Raw genomic sequence first — 26,458 nt, 5'->3', positions numbered from 1 at the left:
CTTTTGGGTCAGGACCCCCAGTTTGAGAAATACTGTGCACTTTTGTACGCTTTTACCCTGTAGTACAGGGAAAAAGTACACAAAAGACCAGGTTTCACAGGGGAGACCAGATTTCACGGTCCGTGATGCATTTTTCACGGCCATGAATTTAATAGGGCCTTACTCATAGTAGTAAACCCTACTCACTGAAGCATTGCACCTTTTTTCTTTTAATTTGTGCCTCCTAGTCCTGAATAATATCAATTTACATTACAATAGTCACTCTACCAATATTTAGTGACACCTAATTTGAGGCAAAAAGGTTTTTAACAGCCAATTTTAAAGTTTATAAAAATATAAACAGTGCTCAAATGTCTTACAATACATAACATCATACTCTAATGTAGGCAAAACCTTGCAAAATGGTTCAGAAATTGTATATTCCAGAATAATTTCATGTACTCATGATCCTAACCGATAAAAAACATTTTAGTACAGACTATACCTTCTTCTTTTACCCCCTGTGCTAGGTGGTGGTTTAGGAGTTCGTGTTGAAACAATCTGGCAATGCACAGTTCCAAGTAGCAACATTAGCCATATTGGCCCAATTACTTCAGTCAGAGGTATATTATGTGGACTTGCTGCTGTATAGAATAACACTATTGCGGCAACTGCAAAAAAGGAAAAAAAATATTCAGTTCAATATCAGAATTGTCTTGAAATTCTCTAATTAACTAATTATATGGATATTTCACAAAATTAATACCATTCACATCAGTAGAGATCATTTCCCAAATCCTAACTGCTCTTCACTTAACTCACTCAAGCCAAATATATCCTCTAATGCTACTTGTATTGCTAAATGACAGACTGTAGATTCCACTCAAATCTGAGACTTAGAACCACACCCAGTCAGATTATTTTAATTATATGCTGCAAATGAAGATATCATTTTTGACCCAGACGCATGGAAACACTCTCCAGATCTGGTGATCTCAGAGGGTAATTGGAAGAAATCTTTAATTAGGATTACTATAAGATTAAAAGTTATTAATGACTATAGCAGTGGTTCTCAATTTCTTTCCACCCACGGAACCCTTGCGCGCCCATGCCATGCCCTCAGAACCCTTGCCCAACCACACCATGCCCTCGGAACCCTTGCTCACACGGCATACCGTCCGCCGAAAAGACAAGGAAATCTTCCTCTTTTCGGCGGCGCGGTATTTGCTGGATTCGGCGGCACGCTTTCAAGGCCGTTTTCTGCGGCCCCATCACCTGTTCGGCGGTGAGCGAGCAGCTGATCGGCGGCCCCATCACCTGTTCGCGGCGCGAGCAGCTGATCGGCGCCACCAGATTTTTTTTTAACATTCGGCGGTGCGGTACGTCTTCTTCGCGGAACCCTTTGGATTTTTTTTGAGCAGCCTCTAAAATCTTAGAAAAGTTTAATACAAAATGGGCACGAGGTGAAAGATCAGAAATTTTTTGTCCTAATTTGAGGTAAACTGTCTGAGCCAATTCAAAGAATTCTTTGAATTCAAATGGAGTATCCCCAAAGAGCAAAAGTATCATGGATTACAGACTCCTTCAAAGACATTTGTGCATCTGGGAAAAGTCTCTGTGTAGTGGTCCACTGACTTGTTGGGACACCCTGCCACTTGCAGAGATACTGTCATATTATCTGCGGCAATTTGAACCACAGATCTTTGCACCTAAATACTGAATGATCTAACTGGAGAGAGGAATGATCTGAATTGCTCTTAAGTCCAGAACACTGATATGAAAGCAAGACTCCTGGTGATTCCAGAGACTTCTTGTTGAAAAGTTGCTGAGGTATGCACCCATACTATTTTCAAGGCTTTTGTTATAATTCCCACAGGATGAGAGGAAGGATTGAACATCACTCCTCTCAGTACATTGAACAAGTTTGTGTACGCAATTTGTGTATAAATTGTGATTAATGAAATTTATTTTAAAAAGTTAATCCTGCCCAAAACAAGTGTTATTGCAATGTTGCTGTATTAAAATTGTGTAATGCAGTTTATGAAATATTAAAAATATATTTCAGTTATTAATAGTAAATATTAATGTTGTAAAATATGTTCAACCTGTGCTATTAAAAGTCAATATTAACCTAGTACAACACATGCTAACACATTCAAACATGATAACAATGCTTACACACATTCAGGAACAATTAAAAACCATAAATTTAATTGTCAAACATAATAAAACTAAAGTAATCAAAGTCCTAAATGCTGCAAAAGCTGCCACAAAGCACAGTTGATGGGAAACCCTAATAAAATGGCCCCCAACTGCCATTGGGATTTTAAATCTAGCATTGCATCCCATTGTGTGTGTTGCAGATAGTTTCTATAATGGCTGCAGTGAAACTGTTTTGGTGAACTAAAAAAATCCCTAAAGCAACTCAAGGAACTAAAAAACCCCCATGTACGGCGGTGCCTGCGATATACCCGGCCGACAAAAAAACGCTAATCGTTTGGACCGCGGCTGGGGTGCCTTGAGCCATAGTCGAAGGTGTGTATGAAGAAGTCCTCATGGTGGCTTATTAAGCTATGGCGGCCACCAAGAAGGGGAATGTTGGAGGCCTAGTATAATTTGAGTTGCTTGACCACTGTCATACAGGCCTAGCATAGTTCAGTTGCTTGCCTGGCTATTCTGACCCCTGTAACATATCTACCAGTTGGCAAAAATAAATAGAACTACCGAGTAACCTTGCAGATGTCTCAGTTTCTGCATACCATGGCACATAAGACAAAATACACAATATGTATGCTTGCAGCTGCACATAGATAATAGTGATGGGAACAAGAAGTTATCCTTAAACGTCTGGGGGTACACTGTTTCATTGCCAAGGGGCATATTTTTACACCACTCTTCCCTACTACCAGATGTTGTTTTGACGACCCCAATTTTCATGGTAAAAATGAAATGTAGTTAAGGGTAAAAACCCAACGTAGGTAATTAGCATATATGATAATAAATAAGGTAATTAAATAAAATTTATAAAAAGGTATAAGTCATTACTTAAACAAAGGGGTGAGCTCCATCAACATCTGACTCTGTGGGAGGTGCTGCCGATTGGACCAGAGGCCACTGACTCCCTGAAAAAAAACAGCTCCTATGTACAGCCTTCTGAGCAACTGCTTAGCTCTCCAGACTTAGTAAGTAGAATATATTGTAGTTAATTTTAGTTCAACTAGTATATCTATAAAAAACCTTGCACATTAAACCTTCTTGATCTGCAAAATCAGGCATACAGTGTCTCACTGGTATTCACACTGATTACTAAGTGTCCAGTGTCAACAGGATCAAAAGGGATTTATTTTATCAAAAATCCAAAGTCTTGGAACAGAGCATGTTAATTGAGTGATCCTCTTCGGTTAATCTTTGCAAGATAATTTTAGTAGCCAATCGTTTTAACAAAGAAAAACAAAATTCCCTTGTCTTCTCAGAAATGTACTATAGATGTACATTTTTGAAGTCTCAGGGTGCAGTAGAAAGGCCAAAGGGGAGGACCCTGTATAGGAAAAAGTCCTGCCCTACAATGAAATAAAGGTACTTCATGTGCACTGATCTTATCGAAATATGAAAGTAAGCCTCTAGATAGGAGAAGGAGGTGATAATAGATAACAAGGTTAACATTCTGAAGCAAAAAGGCTTTTGGATGTACCTGTTGTGCCATAGATCCAGAACGGGACAAGACCTCCATCTTTCTTTGGAATTAGGAAATAGTGGGAGTAGGAATCCCAATTTTTGAGATTTTCCTGCCCCTCCTCTACTGCTCCCTTTCTTACTAGAGTGTAAATTTCCATTTTTAACACCGACTTGTGAGAGGGATCCATGAAAAGAGGGAGGGGAGGTTGATTTGGAGGGAAGATTTCAAACTGGCCTTTTATAACATCTAAAACTTATCTGTCCATAGTGATCTTTTGCCACTTGCTGTAAACATGGTATAAACAGTCTCCAATTGTTAGGGGAACTGAATTCAAAGTTTTGTTGCTCTCTGACTTCATGTCACACCTGCACTCTAAATGCAGGTAGAGAAGTAATGGAGGACAAATTCCTTTGTCTCATCATGGATTTAAAAGGGATATCTTATATATTGCTGCTGAGAAGCATTGGATTGCTGTTGATGCCACTGGTAGTGTTGTCTGCCTTTGCTAAAATACAAAGATGAAGAATAAGGTGGATAATATTGCCTTTGCTATCTGAAGGCAGGTATAGGAATTTTCTTCTGAAAAGGTTGCAATTACCCTGAACTATAGCTGTTGACCTTGTCTCTTTCATATTCTTTAAGACTCCAATCTGTTTTAGAACTAAAAAGTCCATCCACTTCAAATACAAGGTCTTCAATCTTCAACCTTGTTTCACAGGGATATAAAAAGAGTGTAGCAATGTGTGTCTCCTGAGAGCTATCATTGCAACTACCGATCTTGGGAATAGAACGTAAGTATCCTGCCCTTGATCATTGCATTGTTGCAGCCACTGCCAAAGAATAAGGGGAAAGACGTACATGTAAACAAGAAAAGCCTTCATACAGGACCTGATAAAGCTTAACCACTTTTTTAGCAACTGGTTTACAGGAATATTCCATATCCATTTTGCTGGCTATTATAGACCCTCCAGAATGGGTTGAGAAATTTTGTTTATAGGAGGTATTTCTAATGTGAAACAGAAGGTAATTTTAAAATAGAAACCATTCTACTGACTAACTCATGAAATTTGATAGCTTCCTCAGATGGTGAGGGCGCTGAGGCCATTCCTATGTCTTCATCCGGAGAAGAGTCACCGGAGGGTTCCTTGTCCTTGCTTTGTGAAGCTGCATCACCTTCCTCTTTCTTGTTATATAAAATGTCTTGCATCAGCAGAAAGATCCCATTGGATCCAAGTGCCCTGGATCTACAGAAACATCCCTGCCTCAGTGCTGAACCGAGGATGTAGTTCCTGGAGAAGGCTGATATGAAAACCCTGAAGTTGGCCAGTATGGCCAAGCCATCCAGGGACGCACATGCCACTCCTGCCAACTTGCCAAATCTGGTACAATGCTATAGTTAGGAGAATACTTGTATTTACGATAGTCTGTCTCAGAAGAATGCCCCTGAGGAAGTTAAGGCTCTGAACAAACAATTGAACCTCGTTCTTCCTTTGAATGTGGATCTGAGCCCAGATCTGACAAGGAAATAACTGAGGATAGCACTGAAGTAGGGATCTACTACAGTGATAGAGGAGATAGAGTTTTCCTAGGTGACTCAGTAGGTGTCCTGGAAAGTGAAGATACTTAACCAAAGACTTGCATGATGAGGAATCAGCTTTGTGTCACTTGTGAGGACAGTGTTGTGACAGATCCTTATGTATGGGGAGATTTTGAATAGACCAGTAAAAGGGGCAAGGACCACGTGATAGTGTACCATACTTGTTGCTAACAGCAGCCAAAATTGATAGGCCTTTCAGCAGGCCTGTCCAGCCTTGGAATGACTAAGGCAGGAGGGGAGGGAGTCCCTTTATCAACCTTTGCCTGACCCTGCTCTCCCCCCTCCCTGATGCTCTGGTGGAAGTTCTGGGATCTGTGTTTCAGGAAAAGACCAATAAAGCTTATTTATGCATTCCCTGTGGGAGATGTTTCTCCCAGCCTCAAGATATGCAAATTCTGTCAGAACATACCTCGCTAATTAAGTACTCTGGTAACCTTAGGTCTAGCTTTTGAAACTTTTTTCCTTGTTCCTTGACACGTGATTGTCTACTAACAAGGATAAATGTGTGGGTGTGGGGGGGAATCTCTGTTTGGACTCAGTGAGTGTGTTTTTTGGATCCTGCAATGACAGCTGGAAGATCTGGCCAATCAGAAAGCTTTTGCTGTTCCCACTCAAAAGCCGCCCCAAACTTTGCTAATTATTAAGGGTTGAGGGTTGGGATGTTTTACTAACCTGTTGCAGATGTGTGTAAGTGCTTGAGCCTAAGTATAAGTATACCTTTAAAACAAGAACCCTCTCGTGTTGTTCTTGAGCCTAAGTAAAAGTATACCTTCAAAGTAAGAACACGCTTGTGTGGTGCTTGAGCCTAAGTAAAGCACAGCTTTATAGTAAGAGCACTGTTGTGTTATACTGTTTCTGTTCCAGTCCATCTATTGGCTGGATGGCCATGTCTCCATTTGACTTATTTCCTGACATCACCTCGCACAAAATAAAGTTACTACGAGCTTTGGTTTGCCAGAACCCCAGGTAACACTTATCCAAGCATCTTTCATCTGGGCTAGGTGAAGAACTGAGAGAATCTGTGCCGATGGAATACTTGGATCGACTGATTTTTTTAGGAATGAAGCAAAGAAGATTATTTGATGATACTGTCTCTTTTAGATCTTGTTCTCTGGTGTGTCACACTTCCGCATACTCGAATTCTGAAGGATCCAATGAGTCCTGAGAACGGGAAATGAAATCAAGCACTGAAAGTCATTTAGTTTTGGCCTTCTTTTGTATGTGAACTGAAGATCCTGGTTCTGCATAAATTGTCTATTGTCCAGAACTGTTTCAGTTACCATTAATACCCTTCTTGGAACTGGGTCTGAGGGTCTGCCACCAAATACTCAGTCTTCTTGGATCTGGAGCTAAGTGTCAAGGTTCATGGTTTGGAAGTAAAGGCTTCTTGGGACCATAAGGTCCCAGAGACAATTCAGGCCTCTTATCTCTTTTAAGATACATTAGAAACCTCAGATCTGGAGGTTTTAAGTGATAAGGCTTCTAGTAAAGGAGGGCCTGCAATCTGCTCTGCCTCTGCTTACTAGCTTGCAGTGTGAAAGTCCTGCAGATAGTGCAATGAGAAGGGGAGTGCTTGTCTTGTAAGCATTGTTAGGCACCAAGGATAGGCGTCTAATGCCAGGAAAACTGCGGGACAGTACATCTTTTAAATCTATGTTTCTTGATCTTCAGGTCTGCCATTGCTAACTAACAATACTACTACTATTAACAACTACCTATTCACTAAAAGAGTAAGGCACTTATCTAAGGCTATGTCTATGCTTAAAAGACGCTGCTGTAGTGCTTAAGTGTAGATGTTTAGTACTGAGACAGAAGGGGATTTTCCCATCGCTGTAGGTAAACTACCTCCCTGAGATGCAGTAGTTAGGTCGAAGGAAGATTTCTTCCACAGATCTAGCGCTGTCTATACCAGAGATTAGGTCAGCTTAACTACATCTCTCAAGGATTTTTAACACCTCAGAGACATAGCTATGCCAATGTAACTTTTCAGTGCAGATCACCCCTAACTTGCTAAGAATCTTGAATCCAAAGAAGGTTCACATCCATCTGAGGTCAGCAATTGGAAGGAACTGAGGCAACAATCACTGCCATGCCCCATTTTATAGCCCAATCCTCAGAACATGCACCAAAACTGACAGAAGAAGTGAACTTTCTAATAGGTACTACTAGTAAAAGATTGCACCATTTAATGGCAGCGGTTGTGCATATCCCAAGTGTGTGAATATGTGGAGGACACTCAAAGAACAACTTCCTTTTCTTCTCTGACTGCTTGTCCATATGTGAATTCTATTCTAAGGGACTCCTAAGCCAGAATTTAAGTGTGGTGGGGGTGTGTACTCAGAGTCCTATCCACCACAAAACAGAAGGACTGCACTACCTAAAGAGGCATCTGTTCTAGAAACCTCTACCAATGCTGAGTGTCTACACAAGGTATGTATGGGACCCCATATGGGAGTTTTACAAATATCAGTGATGGGCATGTTCTTCAGCAAAGCCACCTGAGCCCTAACTGAATGAGCCCTGACATTAGCTGGTGGCACTATCTTCATCAACTGATAACATGATCTGATTCATTCCAAGACCCACTCAGATAATCTCTGGATGGAAATGGAGTACCCTTCAGTCTTTCACAAAAGAAACCAAAAGTCTGAGGGAACTTCTAAAGGGCTTCATTCTCTGAAGATAAAAGGCTAATGCCCTATAAATGCCCAGTATATGTAATCTAGCTTCATCATGATTAGACTGGGGTTTAGGAAAAATATTGGTAAAGGAATATCATGATTTAAATGAAACTCAGATACAACCTTCAGTATAAACTTCAGGTGTGGTCTTTGGGATACATTGGCTGGTCTAAAAGACTGTAAGAAGTGTGAGACAGCAGGGCTAGGGGGCAGCCAGAGAGCGATAAAAGGGAGATATATAAGCTCTAGAATGATACGGGTCTTGTTCCCTGTGAACTGAGGGGAGGTTAATTAGGAGCACTTGAGGCCAATTAAGACCCAGCCAGGGGCCTGATAAAAATCCCTGCTCCAGCCAGGCAGCTGATGAAAGGAAGGAGAACCGGTGGGAGAATTGGAGGAGCGCGGTGACTGACAAGAAATACAAGAGAACCAAGTGAAGGAGAACGCTGGGAGGGAGACATGCCTGCTAAACCCCAGAAGCTGAAAAGTAGCAGCTGGAAGCACTCACTGATGGCAATATATAGCCACTGCTATTAGGGTCCCTGGGCTGGGGCCTGGAGAAGTGGGCAGGCCCAGGTCCCTTCTCCCTCCCCTCTTCCCCCCAGAGCATTATCAGGCTGGCCAACACTTGGAAATAGGAGCCACATGGGCACACTGACCCTCCATGAAAAAGAAAAGTGCGGGATCCACAGTAGCCGAGTCGGCCATTTATCACAGAAGGTAGGGGGGACATCTGCTATGAGAGACCCTCTCTCTGACCCTTCTAGCTGATGTAATCACTATGAGGAAGGAGATCTTCATGACAAATGAAGGAACAAACATGAAACCAAGAGTTCAAATGGGGGTCCAATAAGTGCTGTCAAAACTAAAATAGGGTCCCATATTGGGGTCAGTTCCCATATAAAGTACAAATACTCTTGCCAAACCCTTAAGAAATATAGATGTGGTTGGATGTGAATGCACTGAGAAACCCTCTAATACTGGGTAGAAAGAACTAATACCTGTACGGTGTAGCCTGAGGTCATTAGTGACAGGAGCTCATGGAAATGATGATGTGATATTTTATGCATCAACTCTTTGCACAGAAGGAATTACCATCCTGAAGCACTCTAGATTCCACTGGACGAGGTTCAACAGACTCCTCACAAACTTGTAAACATCCCACATGCTTCTGGGCCTGGGTAAGTTGACCTGTCTATTAATGAGGCCCTCTCAGAACTGCTAAAAACATCTGGCAGATCTCAGCTACTATTACCCTAACTTCTAAGATAATGGACAGGAAATAACATGCACCTTTCAAGGAAGCAGAGTACCTGTATTCTCAACCCGGTGCCAGGCTCCTTTGCTGTGATAGCTGCAAATTTAAGGAGAAAGTAGCACCACACCAAGATGACCCCACACAAAATATGTGAAATGTTTAGACCTTTTCGGATACAACAGTTCTTCTGTAAATCTGGTCAGTGAGAGCACAGAAGAGAAAGAAGCCAACTGTCAATTCCAGTTCCTTGCTCCATCCTGGGCTGGAATAGCTAGGAGCAACACTTACAGGGAAAATCTGGTTTTGCCCCTGTAGCACTGGGCTGGAGGGATCATTTTGAGTCACTCTGACTATTTAATCCTACTATTCACTGTGTCTCCAGTTTTTGATTAATGGCAATACTTTACTTCTCATCCCTTAGCTACTTAATTTCTTTAGAAGTCTCTTATGAGGGACCTTGTCAAAAGCCTTTTGAAAATCTAAATTGTGTCCACTACTTTACTGACATTGTCTCATTGATCTCTCTGAACTCTTGAACAATCTTTGCAGATATCACACTGGTTAGATCCTACCATATGATGATCTTCCAGATTTTATTACTGTGTTTTTAATGATCCTTTCAATCAATTTGCCCATCACAGCTGTACGGCTCACTGGTCTAATTCTTCAGATCACCCCTTGTGCCTTTTTAAAAAAAATTGATAACATTCACTATCCTCCAGGCCCCTGGAATAGTAGCTGTTTTTAATGAGATTGCATACATTTATTAGCAATTCAGTCATTTCATACCTAAGCTTCTTTAGAAATTATGGATGTATATACTATCTAGGCTGGTGATTTATTGCTTTTTAAGTTATCAGTTTGTTCTTGGCACCTCTTCTTGTGACACTCAATAGTACCTTGATAGTATCAACTTTCTTACAAGAGAAGAGCAGTTTTGGGGTCAGAATTTCCCCAACATCCTCTGCAGTGAAGACAGATGAAAAACCATTTAGCAACTCAGCAATGTCCTTATTTTACTTAATTGCTCCCTTTAATCCCTAGTTTGTCCACTGATTCTTTCACAGACTTCCTGTATTGGACTTTTTTCTTTTTTTAAAATCTTCTTGTTTTCACACCTTTAGCTATTTGCTCTTCAGAATCCATTTTGGCCCTTCTAATTTCCCTCTTACATATTGCTGATTAATTTATGCTCTTCTTTATTGTCTTCACTAGAATCAGCTCCAAATCTTGAAGTATTTCTGTTTGGCTTGACAGGCTCCCAAGCTGGCCATTGAGCCATATTGGTTTATTCTTTGTCTTACTGCTTTCCCTTTTATTCAGTGGCATGCACGTCTTCTAAGACTCTATTCACTTTTATGTAGCATCTATGCCACCTTTTACAATTTTGCTTCCTGTACTTTTAAACTTAATCTTTTTTATTAGACTTTTCATTCATTTTATTGAAAAATCACTTTCTGAAGTTTAGTGTCAGTGTCATTTTTTTTTTAATAACTTACCTCCCTCCCTTTCCCCACCCCCCGAGTGTTTAACACTTTATATTATAAAGACTTTTTTAATATGCCTATAATTTTGCCAGACTTTTAACTGTTTATGCTGAAATTTTCCATGCTAGGTGTCTGCCTCTGGCTGAATATTTTAGGAAAGTTTCAGCTAAAATTGGTGAGTCACTTCTGAGAACAGATTTAGGGGGGAAAAATAAGTTATTTTGACCATCTTAAAAAACTCTTACAATCATTTCCACGAGAAGCTCTAGCACCTCCAGGATTTGGAAGAGAGATTTGAAATCCTGGTGTCAGAAATATTTCTTTTACCATTCCGATGAAAATTCACCCAAACTTGGCCAAGTTACAAGCCTCTGAAAATATTAGTTTCTCATGCTCAAAATGGTAACTAGAGGCTTGCACCATTATTCTCCAAATATTCCATCTGGACTGAGCATGCTCTATGTCTATGTAGCACCTATGTGCAGACAGGGCTGCATGCATTATCACTACAGCATGACTGAGCATGCTCCATTCCAAGACTGAAGGGGCAGAAGAAGACTTTTAAAGCAATTGCTCCTCTCACCTATTGGTGGCTCCTGTAGTGCCAGTCACTAAAACAGACAGCAGAGAGTCTCAAGACTACAGATGCCCAGGTAGCATGGTGAACAAGGAGGAGGCAGCCTGACTTACTTGAGTACTGTTTCAATAGTGCATAGACACAAGGCATATAAACACATCAAATACTGAACATTTGATATGCTCATTCAGTAAGCACTGTCTAGCCTGTACACTGAATGAGGTAAGGGTCCTGTGGAAGAGAGATTACCTTATCATGTACTGACAGTATTATTAATGCATATGCACTAGGGGGCCAAATTAAGGTTGCACAGGCAAACTTAATTCAGGGATTTCATAACTTAAGTGCTTAAAAGAATGCTAATATTGTCATGTTAACATATTTTTAATGTAACATGCATGATACTGTAATACATTCTTCCAAATGAAATGTATATTTATTCAATAACATTTATTCAATAGTTAAAAAAGGAAGGTCAGTTTGTGGGTATCTGTTGGGACACAGTTTTATAGTATGTTAACATCTGATTTTAGTTTGGTGAATATATTACATGAAAAAGTACACCCAACTATCCAGACTGCCTCTATCCAGAGTAAAATATCTCCAGTGATTTAAAATACACACAGAATGCACAGCTAATTCCGGATCCCAAATGCACCACCAATTATGAATCTTAAATACACTTAGGAACAGGATATATACAAGGCAAGCACAAGGAAGTAGCAATGGGAAGTGGAGCTAGAAATTTGGACAGCAGGGAAAAATGGTGGAGAAAACAATTGATCACAAGAGCTACTGGAAGGGTGCGGACAAGGTTATTTTCTTTAGGGCTCAGAGTTCTGGAATTTCCTGGATGTTTAGAGAGCTCTTAAGAGTCATATCTGTCATAGTGAGGATGGAAGCACAGCACAGAATTCATTGTTCAAGAGGAAGGGGAGCTAAAGTGTCTTTAAACCACCTTTATGCCCTCCCAACCCTAGGATGTTCCATGCCCCCGTGTATTTTAGAAAGCCCTGAAGCCTGTCTCTGGTGCCTATGGGCCACAGTGCTGTGCGCTGTGGTCCTGCCACCAACATTCTCTTCCCCCCTCCCCCCCACTTTTTGCCAGGACTTGCAAGCAGGTTCTTGGAAAGCAGCCTTTATCTAGAGTAAAGCTGTGTAAGTTAAAGATGCATCATTAGGACACTACAACGTTTTGAAAATACTGGATCTTGTCAGTACTAAGCAAACTTGATAAGATACAGTATTTTCAAAACTGTTAAAAACAAATGGTTTCTCTTATATTAACTTGTTATCCAACTGTACCTTGGAGAAGGTAAAGAAAAAACAGCCAGAAAAAGATGACCTTTGATGTCACTTGTAACCACCACCTGAAGAAGAATGGAAAGAAAACTACTCGAACAATTCCTTTTCGGGTCAGAGAGGTCCAAGGGCTTTCAGGTTTTGCTTTAGCAAAGGCAGATCCTAAAATTAAAGAGAACAAATTTTATTCTTTAATAAACACTTATCTAAGAAAGTTCTGATTACCATTTAAGTACAATGTAATCACATCTGTATCTTGTGTATAAATGCATTCATATGGCATATACACATGCACCACCAAGGTTTGCATTTAAAGGCAACCAACTGCAGGATTCGGAATGTCAAATCCACCTCCAGTACCTAGTAGAATAAAGCAACCATTAAGGATTTTTGTTGAAAAGTGAAAGTTTATTTTCAACTACCTGATTTTATTTTGCTACATTAGAATAAAGTTAGGTAGTTATGCATGACTTTAGTTTTTCTAGCTGAGTTACCTAAAACATGTTACAAAGTGTCAAATGACTAGGAATTTATGATTTATGTAGACGTGGCTAAAGATATATTCTATGGACACAACTATTAAATACACTAGTCAGCAACTGGATCCAAAACACTAGTTGATGGTGCTCAGACTTAACCAGCAATCAAACATATTTGAAGATTTCCATTAGTAAATGTGATAGACTGTATGGGTTACATATGAATGTAATTTTCTCATATGCTAAAACTGAATACTTCCATATAATGTTCCTAGATTATGTGGACCATCACAGTGTCTCACATTGTCATCATTTGAAACCAAAGAATCTTTCACTAAGATATTGAAAAGTGAATATGAATAAGTGAATACAAAAAAATCAGGGCTTGAAAAATCCACCTGCCAGTGGTGAGAAGCTTTTTCTAATGATGAATGTGGTATCTAAGTCAACAATTTCTGTAGAATGACAGCAGCCAAAAAACTCTAGGGTAGAATATCAGAGACCTCTTTCCTCCTCCCCTCAACTCTTCCCAAGAAGTTGTGTGGCGGAGGGGGACCCAAGGAAACAAAAACAAAGCACCCTTACAACAGATGGAGAAGGGTGAAAGTTCAAGTTTATCAATTATCTGCTAGCTAGCCAGTGGCTGATACCTGAAGCCTCTAAGCAGGGTCCTGGGACAACACCCTGGTGGAAATTCCAGCACCTTCCCCTTTCCCAGAAAGTAGATGTGACAGGAGCTGGATTTCCCACCAGAGTGATGCCCCTGGACCTTGCTGGTGGAACCCACCCTCATTTTTCATGTCTAAATCCAGCTAATAAGTTTAAATTTTATAAGTTTAGGACACGGCTAGTCAGTTTTTCAAGCCTGAACAGATACTTTCTTAATAGACAGTCCTATCCAAAAGGAATACACTGGCTGCCAGAGGAAAGAAGATTAAAAAATGTGAACATACACAGGATCCATATCTTCTATATAGAAAATTAGGAAGAACAACAAAATATCCTCTCCCTCCTTAATGGTTAATCTGTTTCTACCTTACACTCATGGGAAAGGTTTGGAGGTCTTTGCATTAATTTAAGGCCACATGAACTACTACATGTTATATTATTTTTGCAGGTAGTATATTCATTGTATTTAGCTCAATCATGGTCAGAGTTTATTGTACAGTTTATGCATTTGTTCATATATATGTACAGGGTATTTTCTCATGAAAAGTTTTTTTAAATATCAGAAATAAAGAGTTCTTTTCTGGTTTCCACAAAAACTTGCTTAAAAGCACTGTACCTTGAGATATAGCTCTACATTTTGGTTAACTAAAACAAAAGCAATTTCCCATTATGATACATGTGCTTTACTGAAAAGTATAACAAATATCTGTCAAATGGGGATAATTATACTTCCTTTTAAAAAACAATGAGATCTATTGATGAACACATGAATGAGTACACTAGCCCCGACACAAGGGGAGAACAAGGAGGATCGCTGCTGCCAAGTGTCACGCTGTCTGAATAAGGGGGCCCTTAGGGAGTATTCAGGAGCTCTGATTACTTCTTTCTACACCAGTCTCGTGTTGGGGGTGTCATGCTGGGTAGATTTTTTGGGGGGGGGGGGGGGGAGGAGAAGAGCATGTTATATTGTTTGACATCAATATGTCAAAATCATAATAATCCATGTGGGATATGCCATGTTAGGTATTGTTAGAATGGCTATAAAGTGCTAAGTAAGATGATGGTGTTAATATTTATGTGTTATGTGTGTAGGAGAAGTTTATGAACGTATTTGATGTACCTGTATTTCAAATTGTGCTGCCTGGGCAACACCCCAGATAGGATGGCGGCAGGACGACAGCCCACTTAATGGCCCATCAAAACCTTTACAGCAGCAAAGGGCCCAGGACGAAACTAAAGGCATACCTTAAGAGTTACCAGGATTGCCCCATGTGATTCTGGACTCCATTTTAGTTCTTGTAACATTCCACAAGGCTGCATGGAATGGAATACCCGCAGAGATCAAACCAGAGAAGCCATTTTGCTTTTGTTCCTGTCCAATTACTGACATATACCTGCCTCTGGATCAATTCACTTGCAACTGAACCGAAGGACTAAGGCCCATCCAGGTGCTGGATGTATACCAGAGGAAACTGTACAAGCCTGCAACTCCACATTCCTTCTAGAAACCTGATGTATACAGACTTTCAATCATTTATATGTATCTGATTTGCTTTGACCCTTTAACATTTCTCTTATGGTTTATTTCCTTCTTTTTACAAGAAACCTTTAGTTTTAAAGGATTGGCTGGCAACATGGTATTTTAGGTAAGATCCAACTTATATTGATCTGGTACTGTGGCTGACCCCTGAGGGTCAGAGGGAACCTTTGTAGTAAAGAGCATAGAGTTTAAACAACTGGTCTCTTTACTGGACCTAGTGCTGATTTGGGAGCCAGAAGCTGAAGTGTAGTAAAAGGGGCTATGTGTATTTGTATACTGGCTTCTGTGTGGATTCAGAAGCGCAGTTTGTGGCTAGTTGGGAAGTCTGGTTTCAGTGCCACCCACCAGTTCTGGAAGAATCTGCTCTCCGTTTGCAGCCTGCCCTGACCTTGGCATTTTCAGGTGGCTGCCCTGGGCACGGACGGGTCACACCAAGAAAAAAGGGAAATTTAAGCCCCAACATTGACTGACCCCACCTAATTTGGGTGATTAAGGAAGATGGAGCAGCTGATCAGTTTATTGGTGATGGCACAGCAGTACCAGACAGCTGCACTACAGCAATAACAGACACAAGTTATACTCCTACAGTTGATCGAATGGCTGACGAACCAACAAGAGGCACAATTTGCTGCTCAACAGCCCCCTTCCAGCAACAGGAATGGCTGCAGAAGCAGTTGGGTCAAGATACTCAGAGGAATGTGCTTAGTGATGGAGAGGGAAGCTCAGATCAGCTAGTATTGGGCCAAGTGAAGCTGGCCCATAGGCCTTCCTCCATTCCTTAGAGATAGGAATGGTGCTATGCCACTGATGGGCAAGGCACAGGCAGCATACTAACCAGTAAGTGAAAAACAGGCAGGCTCCTATCATGTGGTGAAGGCTGCCAACTTAGATAAACTAGGACTGGCTTCAGAGGTATCTAGGCACTAGTTCTGAGCTGAACCATTTCGCAGGGGCCATGACCATGGGTAGCAGTCAAAGATTACAGGACCTCATGTCTTGGTGGGTAGGATGGAGACCAGTTCAATAGAGAAAATTATGGACCAAGTCATGCTGGAACAATGTTTAAAGGTCCTATTCATGGGAACATAGAGCTGGGTTGGGCAACTTCAGCCTCTCTCAGTAGGGGAGGCAGTCAAATGGGCAGAAGCCTTCTTTGAGGCAGAAGGAGATGAGCAGCCTGAATGATGTGGCAGAGTAAAAGCGACTCAAAAGGGTCACCCAATAGTCTCTCAATGAGGTAGGATCCCAAATGTTCAAAAACGGAGCTGCATAGGGGTCAGCAGGGTCCCAAGCAGTTCCATAATGCAGCAGAAGCACTTCTGGTGAAGGCCAGAGAAGTACAATGGTGTGTTTTTGATGTGACAAGCCTGGGCATATTAGGTCAGAGTCCAATAACAGAATGCAATTATCTGGGCTGTTACTATAGATGAATGAATGACACTGAGGCTCTGTCACATGTGGTACCAATCAAATTAGGAGGAGCGGTGGTAAAAGGGCATGTAAACACAAGTTGCACTCTTGTCCAGGAAGATGCATGATGTCCACTTTATTTGTCTAGCACCTCCCTATACAAGTCTTACATATATATGGCAAGGCACATATATATCCCATGGCAGAGGTAGAGATGGGGTCCAATACCACTGAGCTCATTTATATGTTGGGGTATCAGCTATGGCCACTGATCTTGGAGAGAGACTGGCTGGGTTTTCCAACACAGATGCAAGGGAGACTAGTACAGCCTAAGACAGAGAAGACCAGTGGTTGAACAGGAAAGGAGTGGAGGGAGTTGGAAGTTTGAGTAGAGATGGCGGAGTGGAACTGAGAGGAAGCCCTCGTCCATCTTCAGAGCTTACAAGATCAGCCAGAAAGTATCAACAAGAACTAGAGGATGTAAATCCCTCCCTGCAGAAGATGATCTATCAATTGATAGGGCTAGATCCAGAATTAGCATGGGTTAAAGTAGAGGCAGAGAGGGGGAAAACAGCAGTGCTTATTGCTGGAGCAGGAATTGAACAAGCACTAAATAGAGAGGGTAGCCAGGGAACAGAAGCTGATGTGTCAGATGTATCAGGATACGGGAGATGCAGACAGAGTCTTAAGCTCAGCAGGGTAAATGTAAATGTAAAGACAGAGCATCATCATCAAGACAGGGCCCAGATAAGAGAATACAGGGAAAAGCAGTGGTCCTCTGAAGGAAGAGAGACAGAGGACAACTATTTTAGGATTCTGTTATAAGGACTGGAGAACTGCCAAAGCAAATGGCAGCCACAAAATGTGAGCTACAGATGATTCAACAAGAAAAAGAGCCACTGTTGCAGACCATCCAGTCACTCAGCGAGAGGTTGCCGGATTCTCATGGTCAGTGGACTTGAAGAATTAGAGCCTGTGTGCAATGATCTCAAAGCCGTAAAGAGAAGGGGGTTATATGGACAGTGCTCTGGTGTGGGTATGGATTGTAAGGGTCACTTTAAGGATTACAGGGAACTTGGGGAATATTGATTTATATACATTTATATGTAGAAGTTTATACAGAGTTTGTGTGTTTTGGTTTGTGGGTGGAAGCAGTCCACAAGAGGCCTCAAGTTAGAAAAAAGTCTACCTGTGAAAGAGGCAGAATTTTTTTTGAAAAGGGGACAGGTATGTCACAGTGTGGCTGGCCCCTGTACCTGAAGTAAGTCAAGCTTCTCTGTGCCAGAACACGTGCGCTTCCCTTTTTGGAGCCAATTAAGGGGGCAAGCTTACCCCTATGGATATAAAGGATAAAAGAAAGTGAGGAAGAACTGGCTGAGAGAAATCTAGGAAGCAGCAGGACAGCCAGAGTCCCCCGGGAGGAGAGACTGTGAGGATCCAAAAAGTAAAGGGTAAGCTGAGGAACCTTGTTTGTTTTAAGTTTGGACAATAAACCTGCCTAAAAAAAGAGACTGTGGACATAACACTTAGTCCGTAGCAAGCTGGGGAGAAGTCCTGACTTGTTACATAGGTCTATACAAAGCTTCCCAAGCATAAAAACAACAAAATAATACATTTTAGATGTTTCTACATCTAGCCTATTCTCCAACTTCTAAAACAGTGGACATTTACAAATATTATGACCATGATATAGTTTCAGTGCATTTAAACAGATTTTTGTTCACATAACACATATAAATTATTTCTATTACTGTAACACCTGTGACCCCTAGTCATTGACTAGGACCCCATTTACTAGTTGTCATATAAACAGGACAAAAAGATGAAAATTTAACTGATTCCTGTTCTCACCAACCAAAGGATTTGGTAAAGGGCAAAACCCAACACCATTCAAGCCAGTCACTAACAAATGAGAGAGCTCAATTCCCAGTTAACACAACCCCGAGGTATGAAAAGGAGTCAACATAAAAGAGAAAAGAAGGGAGGGATGACAGGTCTGTCAAAAATAAATGGAACCTGCACTGCATCATAAAAAAAAAAAGACATTGTCTCAGACAGACCTTGTTTCAAAGACAGTTCCACAGCCACGGAGCCTGAGATACTCCTGTCCCTGACAGTTGTGGCTTAATCCTATGGTGAAGAGTGAACATGCCTGATTTTAACTGAGGCAGAGGTGATTGCTTCAGTAATTAGGGACTAACCTATAGAAGGCTTTATATAATAAAATGACCTTGAATTGTTTCCATTTTGCTCATGATCTATGGATATTCCCACAGCACCTAACACAATGGGGTCCTGGTCCAAGACTAGGGCTACAATAAAATAAATGAATGAATAAATAAATAAATAAAGCTCTGCCGTGCTAGCCATTCATACATTTCTGGGAAGAACTATTCCTCTGTAGATTGCACTTTCAGATATTTAACAAAATACCAATAGATCTGGTCCTTCAGCTTATATCGCAAAGTAAACATTGCATTTCATGCTTCACTAAAAATAACTGCAGGGTATTTCCTGATTACAAGGTAATAATGATCCTTAGATCTCTGAGCTTTTCATCCAAGGATATGGTGATTATTGAGTTAGCAGAAAGCACTAATGCTACATTGAAATGGTCTCCACCATCTCTCCCCTTCTTTGTTCCTTAGAAAGATTTAGTTCCCAAAACCATTAGCCTTTTTTAAAATTGAATTGTGTTTTTTTTTTGTTGCTCCTTTATTACTTTGTACTCCCATCTGATCCTTTTAAAAGGTGAATAGGAGCAGCCCTATAAGACTCTCCATCACTTGAGCCAGTCTAAAACACAAATATAGGCACTTCTCAGGGACACAGTTTTCAAAACTCTTCAGAGCTCTTTTTGTGTCGCACAGGGATTGGCCTCATTTTGCTGCAACTTGATTCTGACTGACCCTTCACAGAGTCTCACAGGATTGCTCAGCATTTAGCATTTGAGAGGAAGTGTAAAGGGAGAAAGATGAAAAGAGGTATAGGTGTGAAAAAGGAAAGAATTGAAGCTAAAAATACAATAAACATTACTTATTGGGGATGTAGTGTAAACCTTCAAGGAGCAACAGAGATTCTGAAAACAGAATGAGGCTGGAAAGTGACAGTGTGATCTGCACATCTGTACTATTAATTCAGATTAGGAGTTCCAAAGGCAGCAGCCAATCAGAACAAAGATTCGTACCCTGAGTGGCTAAAAGTTATTATTATTAGCTAATAAGTATTGTCAGATACACCTGTATAACAGACAAGAAATAACTGTACAGCATGTGCAAACCCCTTCTCAGACTATAGTCAGCTTATTCCTTGAAGTGTCTATCGGGATTTCTAGAACTTTCCTCTGAAAAGGGACTATCAGAATATTTAGCAAACTATTTCTCTTTTTTTAAGACTATAGCTACAACAAATCCACATGATCAACTTAATCTACAAATTAAGATAACTAAACTGATTTAATTTTAATCTAGATGAAAAAAGGAGGCAACTGTTTCTGGCGTTTCTTTAGCTGTAGGGTTTCTTCTTATTTTTATACAGTTCACTCCACTCTTCTGCTGCAAAGCTATCAGGTGAAAGGCAATTATTTTTATAACTGTCTACAGGTCAAATTACTGATGAATTCAGCATGTATTAGCTCAAGCCATACCTCTTACAAGATCAACATCTATGAGGTCAGGCTTCACATGTCCTGTTTTCTTCGGCTTGTTCCTCAGACCCTGTAATATGCAAAAAATATTAGAATAAACATCACAAACGAAGACATAAATTAGCTGAAAAATAGGAATGGGGTCAGTAATTGTCTCTTTTGAAAAATTCACTTTAACAAAGAAAACGACCAATTCATAATTTAAAATCTAAAGGAAAAACTGTTCCAAAGAACACTGTACCTGTATTAAATAAAAAAAAAAAAAAAAGGATGTGTTCAAGGAAAGCCAAGATCAGGTAAAAACATTTTACAACTAATAAGATACTGTAATGAAAATTAATCAATTACTGACCCGTTAGGGTGAGATTTTCAAATGTGCCTAAAAATTCTTATTGGCTATGATAATGCAACTACTACACACACTTGCCAGAGTTAGTAATACACTTGCATTGTGGCTTACTATACTTTTTCTTATTTAAAACAAGCTCTTTTTATCTTTATATAGACCCAATGGCAATTTATATATACTATGTATCTTTTAGTTTTCAAAGGAGCACCAACGAAAACTGATGGCAAACACTATTGTGCTCTACAACCTGCTGGTCAACAGCAGCCTCCTTATAAGGACTGCTAATTCCCAGTGCCACAAAGAGATAAGAAGTTTTCCTGACAGGCAGGCAGGATCAGCCCATAAAAAGGCAGAGCCAGGCAAAAGAAGCTTGTCTTTTGGCTCCACCACTGAAAAACACACATGCATTGTTAATTGGGAGTCTCACATGATAGTGTTCAGTTCAGCGTTTGCTTTTTATGTTACTAGGTGTAGTTATGTTGTCAAACCTTAGATAACTGTGCGTGTATTATGGTTCATTTTGTTTCTGGACCTTGAGGGGAATCACATTGGTCACATTATGTGGGTATGGAATACAGTTTTTACAGGTTGAAAATTAATATGTTGTTCTCCAAAGATAGCAGGTTAGTGGTACGGCAATATCATGGGGGATGGTTGAACCTTATCCTTCTGTAATACTTATAAAATGAATGAATAAACTGCAGTTTCCTTTGTAAAATTTAAGTATTTATTTTCAAGAATGTCAATTTAATTCATAAACTGTATGTATAAAAACTTAATATTTAAAATTAGTTAAAGGGAACATCTACACTGCAATAAAAAACCTGCAGCACTCAGTTTCGGAGTGCAGGTCAATTAACTCAGGTTTGCAGAGCTTTGGCTGTGGGACTAAAAATTGCAGCATAGACATCTGGGCTCAGGCTCCACTGGGGCTCATGGGGGGTCTCAGAGCTCAGGTTCCAACCCAAACCTTAACACCTACACCACAATTTTTAGCCCCACGAGCCTAAGTCAACTTTCCCAGGCCAGCCACAACAATGCTACAAATCTTTTGTTGCAGTGTAGATTACCAAAGTCACATCATCATCAAAACCTATGGCAGAAACAAACATCAGTGATCGTTAATCATATTACTGTAATACCAGAACTGGCAAATTCAGTTATTATGAAAAGTAGATGTTTGTGTACGCACAATTTTCTCCATTTAATTTAAATGGGTTATTACAGTTTGGCATGCCCAAACAGATGTGAAGCTGGTAATGTTGAACAAGACCCAATGTGGTCTCTACAGATTTAGACCAGATAAATCAGAGGTGTAGTGAGCTGGAGAGACAAACAGGAGAAATGAATCAAAACAAAGCAATATACCACAGAACAGAACTAAGCATGGTTATAGCAAATTAAATATACTACAAAACAGCAAATATGAAAAAACTAGCTGCATGTAAAATTTAAAACACTGTCAGATAACTCCTGTAAAGAACAGGAGGTGTAAAAGTTTTCCTTCGTTATGCACATCTGTCTGATTACTGAGTTATGTTATGCTGAGCCAGAAAATAAGCCTCGATAATGAAAACGGACACTCTTAATAGTTACAAAATTAGCTGTAGGTCACTGTGAAACCTGAAGCAAGACAGCTCCAAATGTAAAAAGAAGTTCAGCCATCACAAAAAGCCCCATTATTTAAAAAATGCATTACTTACAAGGGAGTGGGGAGAGTTTTGTACTGTGGTGTGAAGCCTTTCAAAACTGATATCTTACAAGGGTGTGGTATATATCTTTATCAACAGGAAATCCTGTTTAAGCCTCATAATAGTTTAATGAGCTTCAAGGCAGGCCTTACTGAGGCCTTGCAAGGGAAATTAAAACAAATAATAAAAGGTTGTTTTACCAATATAAATTAAAAAAGAAGAACAAGAAAAGTAGTCAGGCTGCTATGCAATAAGAATGGGATAGAGATTAAATAATCTAAGGATGGCCCTATAACGGCATGGCACCCACCTCTCACAAGCTCCCCTTCTGGTCGGGTGTCTGCACAAGCTTTAACAGTCCCAACAATGAGATCAGGCTGTACCCCCAGGGCTTCCTCCCTGGAAGCAATGGTTTTCACCCTCCTGGGACCTTCTGGCCCCAGCTCTCCAGCTGGGTCATTAAGTTTTTCAGATCCCCTTCTGTGGTTTATCACTGTCCAACTGTAGATCAATTCCCCAATGGCCTATGGGGGGAGGGGAAGAGGGGGAAATGGGATGACCCAGGCCCACCCACTACTCTTGGTCCCAGCCCAGAGACACTAAGAATAGCAGCCATGTGCCATCGTGTCTCTTTAAACTAAACTGCTTTCAGTTTCCTGGGCCATTTCCCTATGGCCCCAGTCTTCACTGATGCTTCACCCTTATCTCAGGGCTCTTCTATGTTCAGAACCAGCAGTCAGCTAGGAACTCTCTATTGCTACCCTGGTCCCTGCCAGCACAGAGCTGTCTGTGGTGCTGCAGTTCCCTTTAGTCAGCCAGAAGTGTCATCCGGCTCCAGAAAAGAACTGACTGACTGCAGCTCCTTTTATATGGCTCTCCTGGGCCCTAACTGGCTGCTCCATGCAGCCTTTCTGATTGGCTGCTTCCCCTACAGCCACTCTAGGCTATTTGGAGGACTCCTCTACTGCTCTTTTTTAGGGATGCTTGTGGCAGGACCCTGAAGCCTCCAGCAGGGGGCCTCTTGGCCTAGTTCATCCCTCACAGGCCCACAAACTAAATGAATACTTTAGCACCCTTATTGAAAACTGAGGCAAATGTAGAACATGAGGGCAAAGGCAGGATGCTAATAGAAATGGAGTAATGACAGAGGGTAGAAAGACTTGGATGTATTAGTCGATCACAGGATAACTAAGCTGCCAATGTGATGCAGCTGTGAAAAAGGCAAGTATGCTGCTAGTATGTATGAAATAAGGTATTTCTAGTAGAGATAGGGAAGATTTAATATTATTGTATAAGGTACTGGTAAGACCTCATTTAATACACTTTACACATTTCTGGTCACTCATATTCAAGAAAGAATAATTCAAACTGGAACAAGTGCATAGAACGGCTACTAGAAAGACTAAGGAAATTTAAACTTCAAGAGCCTACTTTACAAGAGGAGACTAAAAAGCTTGGCTTGTTTAGTCTAGCAAAACGAAGTGTGAGGGGATAGGATTGCTCTCTATAAATATGTTGGGGGTAAACATCAGACAGGGAGAAGAGCTATTTAAGCTGGAGGACAGTGTTGGCACAAGAACAAATGTGTATAAACAGGCTATGGATAAAGTTATGCTGCAACTTAGTAGGTTTCTGAGCAGAGGAGTGAGGTTCCGGAACAGCCTTCCAATACCATTGGGAACAGATGGGGGAGGGGGCCACAGGGGAGAACCTAGCTAATTTTAAACATGGAGCTTGATACATTTATTTACAAGATTAAATGATGGTGTTGCCTGCAGTAGCAGGGTACTGGATTTGATAACCCAGGAGATTTCTTCCAGTCCTATGTCCCTAAGATTATTTTAAATATATACTGTGTGGTCTCTAAAAATATAGCACTATCTCCATAATGAAACATTCTAATATGTATCGTGGATACACTTTATAAAAAATAAGCTACATTACATTATGTTTTTATTTCTATGGCACCAAATCTGCAAAGTTTCAACAGTATTTTCATTTTATTACTAATTTTTCACTACTTATGAGAACATAAGTGCTGAAAACATTTTATTGGTAATATGCTTAGCAAATTAGCTAGAGTTCCCTAAATGGAATAGAGTTTGATAATTAGAACAAGTAGAAAACACTCAGTTTATCACTGCTGTTCAATTGTCTTATTTAAAGTGACTAGATGAATATTCAGGCTGTTACCATACTCATCAAAAGAGGGTCTTATGCACATAAAGCTACCATTAAATTTATTAAAATGCAAAAGTTGCAAATACTTTCTTTTCTCTATAAACTGTAAGCCAATAGTCACGAATTCAACTAAATCTTCCGATGTTTATTTACTATTTTACAAACAATTAATCCTGTTTTCTTTTTACTTCTATTAGCCCTGCAACAGTAGGAGTGAGAGACCTGGATTCCATTTCTTCTTGTGCAACTTCAGAACTGTTTACTAAGGCCTGGTCTACATCACACAGTTAGGTCAATGCAAGGCAGCTTATATCGACCTAGCTGTGAGACATGTCTATGCTTAAATTTTGCTCCCACTGACGTAAGTGCCCTGCTATGCTGACCTAATAACAGCACCTCCCCAAGCAGCCTAGAATCAGGATCCATGTAGTTAGGTCAATACAATGTCAGTGTAGACACCGAGTTATTTAATGTTGACGATTACTGGCCTCCAGAAGCTGACCCACAATGCCTCACATTGCCACAAATGCTCTGGTCACCATTATTAACCCCATTACCCAGGAGTCAAGTAGACAGGAAGTCGCCCCTCCCTTTTAAAGCGCCACAATTGAAATTCCTTTTCCTGATTGCCCAGATTGGCAAGCACAGCTAACTGCTTTCCATTATTGAGTGTAATTGCCAAGCTGACCATGACAGCTACATGCTGCAGACACCCTCCTGCCTGGAGTACACAGGAGGTATTGGATCTCCCCTGCCTGTAGGGAGAAAAAGCTGTGCAGGCACAGCTCCAATCCAGAAATTGAAATTGTCCATAGAAATGTGGACATCTACAAGCAGATTGCTAGGGGGATGCAGGAGAAGGGCTACAACAGGAAGTAGCAACAGAGCCGTGTGAAAGCCAAAGAGCTGAGGCAGAATACCAAAAGGCCAGGGAGCCAACAATTGATCTGATGTGCAGCTTTTACAAAGAGCTGCATGCCACCATCTACCACCATCCCCAAAAGCGCCTTGGATACTTTGGAGGGACCTGAGTCACAAACCCCGACCATTTACAGCAAAGAAGAAGAGTATGGAAAACAGGCAACCAAAGAATCCAACTACAGAATGAGCCAGGACATGATTTTGACTCCACCCACAGTCCAACCAGTCCTAATGGTTGAGCATGGGTGAGCCTGATTCAGAGGAAGGAACCTCTGGTAAGTATGCAGTTTGCTTTGAAAATATAGGGATGGAACCCTCCAAGTAGCAGGACGCATCTTTTGATTTTCTCTTTTTTACTTGTGCTAGAAGAGATGCCGGAACAATCAAGAGAGGTAGCGTTGCTATCAGCTTTTGATTCCCCTCTAGAGTTAGGCAAAGGGGGCCATGTAGAGCAGCTTGTTTATGTGTGCACTAGAATGTCCTATGAATCCTCGATAGAGATCTCAATGAAAATTTCATGGAGGTACTCTGCAATCCTCTGCCAAAGGTTTCTGGGGAGGGCTGCCTTATTTCTTTCACTGCAATAGGATACCGTCCCATGCCACCCAACAATTATTTCAGCAGGCACCACTACAGCATACAAGCTAGCAGCATGGGGCCCAGGACACAAGACACAAGCAGCAACAGTGTTCTCTCTGCCTCTGTTATCTTCACGAGTGAGATATCAGCTAAGATTTTCCACCTGTGGAAAATGGTGCCAGTATACAGTTCCACTGATGCTGCAAGCCAATGATGCATCAGAGAACGAGCACAGGGCCTGGAGGATCACCCCTGCAGACAGCATGAAGGTGGATAGACTGGAGAAGAGAAAGGTGCAGGAAAAGAAGAGGGATGTGTAGCAGGAGATGCTTATGCTTCTCAGACAGCTGGATTCCACCACTCAACATTCATGCTGTGAGATGGAGAGTGCAAAGACCAGATTTATGGCACCTCTGAGGAAAAAGCTTGCTTGGAC

The 26,458-nt window shown here is 40.8% G+C and overlaps 1 protein-coding gene across 4 annotated transcripts in view; it reads right to left on the bottom strand.

The window, feature by feature from the left end:
• Positions 1-26,458, bottom strand: part of PHTF2 (putative homeodomain transcription factor 2) — a 165,334-nt gene that overhangs the window by 77,544 nt on the left and 61,332 nt on the right. For all 4 annotated transcript variants that reach the window (XM_067564535.1, XM_067564534.1, XM_067564536.1 and 1 more), the window contains exons 4-6: positions 20,302-20,371; positions 12,561-12,719; positions 485-650 (exon numbers count right to left, since the gene is read on the bottom strand). In XM_067564535.1, the coding sequence (XP_067420636.1) occupies positions 485-650; positions 12,561-12,719; positions 20,302-20,371 (395 nt within the window). The remainder of the gene's footprint in view (positions 1-484; positions 651-12,560; positions 12,720-20,301; positions 20,372-26,458) is intronic.

The sequence above is a fragment of the Emydura macquarii genome, unplaced genomic scaffold, assembly GCF_026122565.2.
Source record: "Emydura macquarii macquarii isolate MOO-44397 ecotype Brisbane River unplaced genomic scaffold, CSIRO-AGI_Emac_v2 contig_2636, whole genome shotgun sequence".
Classification (NCBI taxonomy): domain Eukaryota; kingdom Metazoa; phylum Chordata; order Testudines; family Chelidae; genus Emydura; species Emydura macquarii.
Note: the sequence above shows the minus strand (reverse complement) of the source record. Positions and strands in the feature narration are given on the sequence as shown.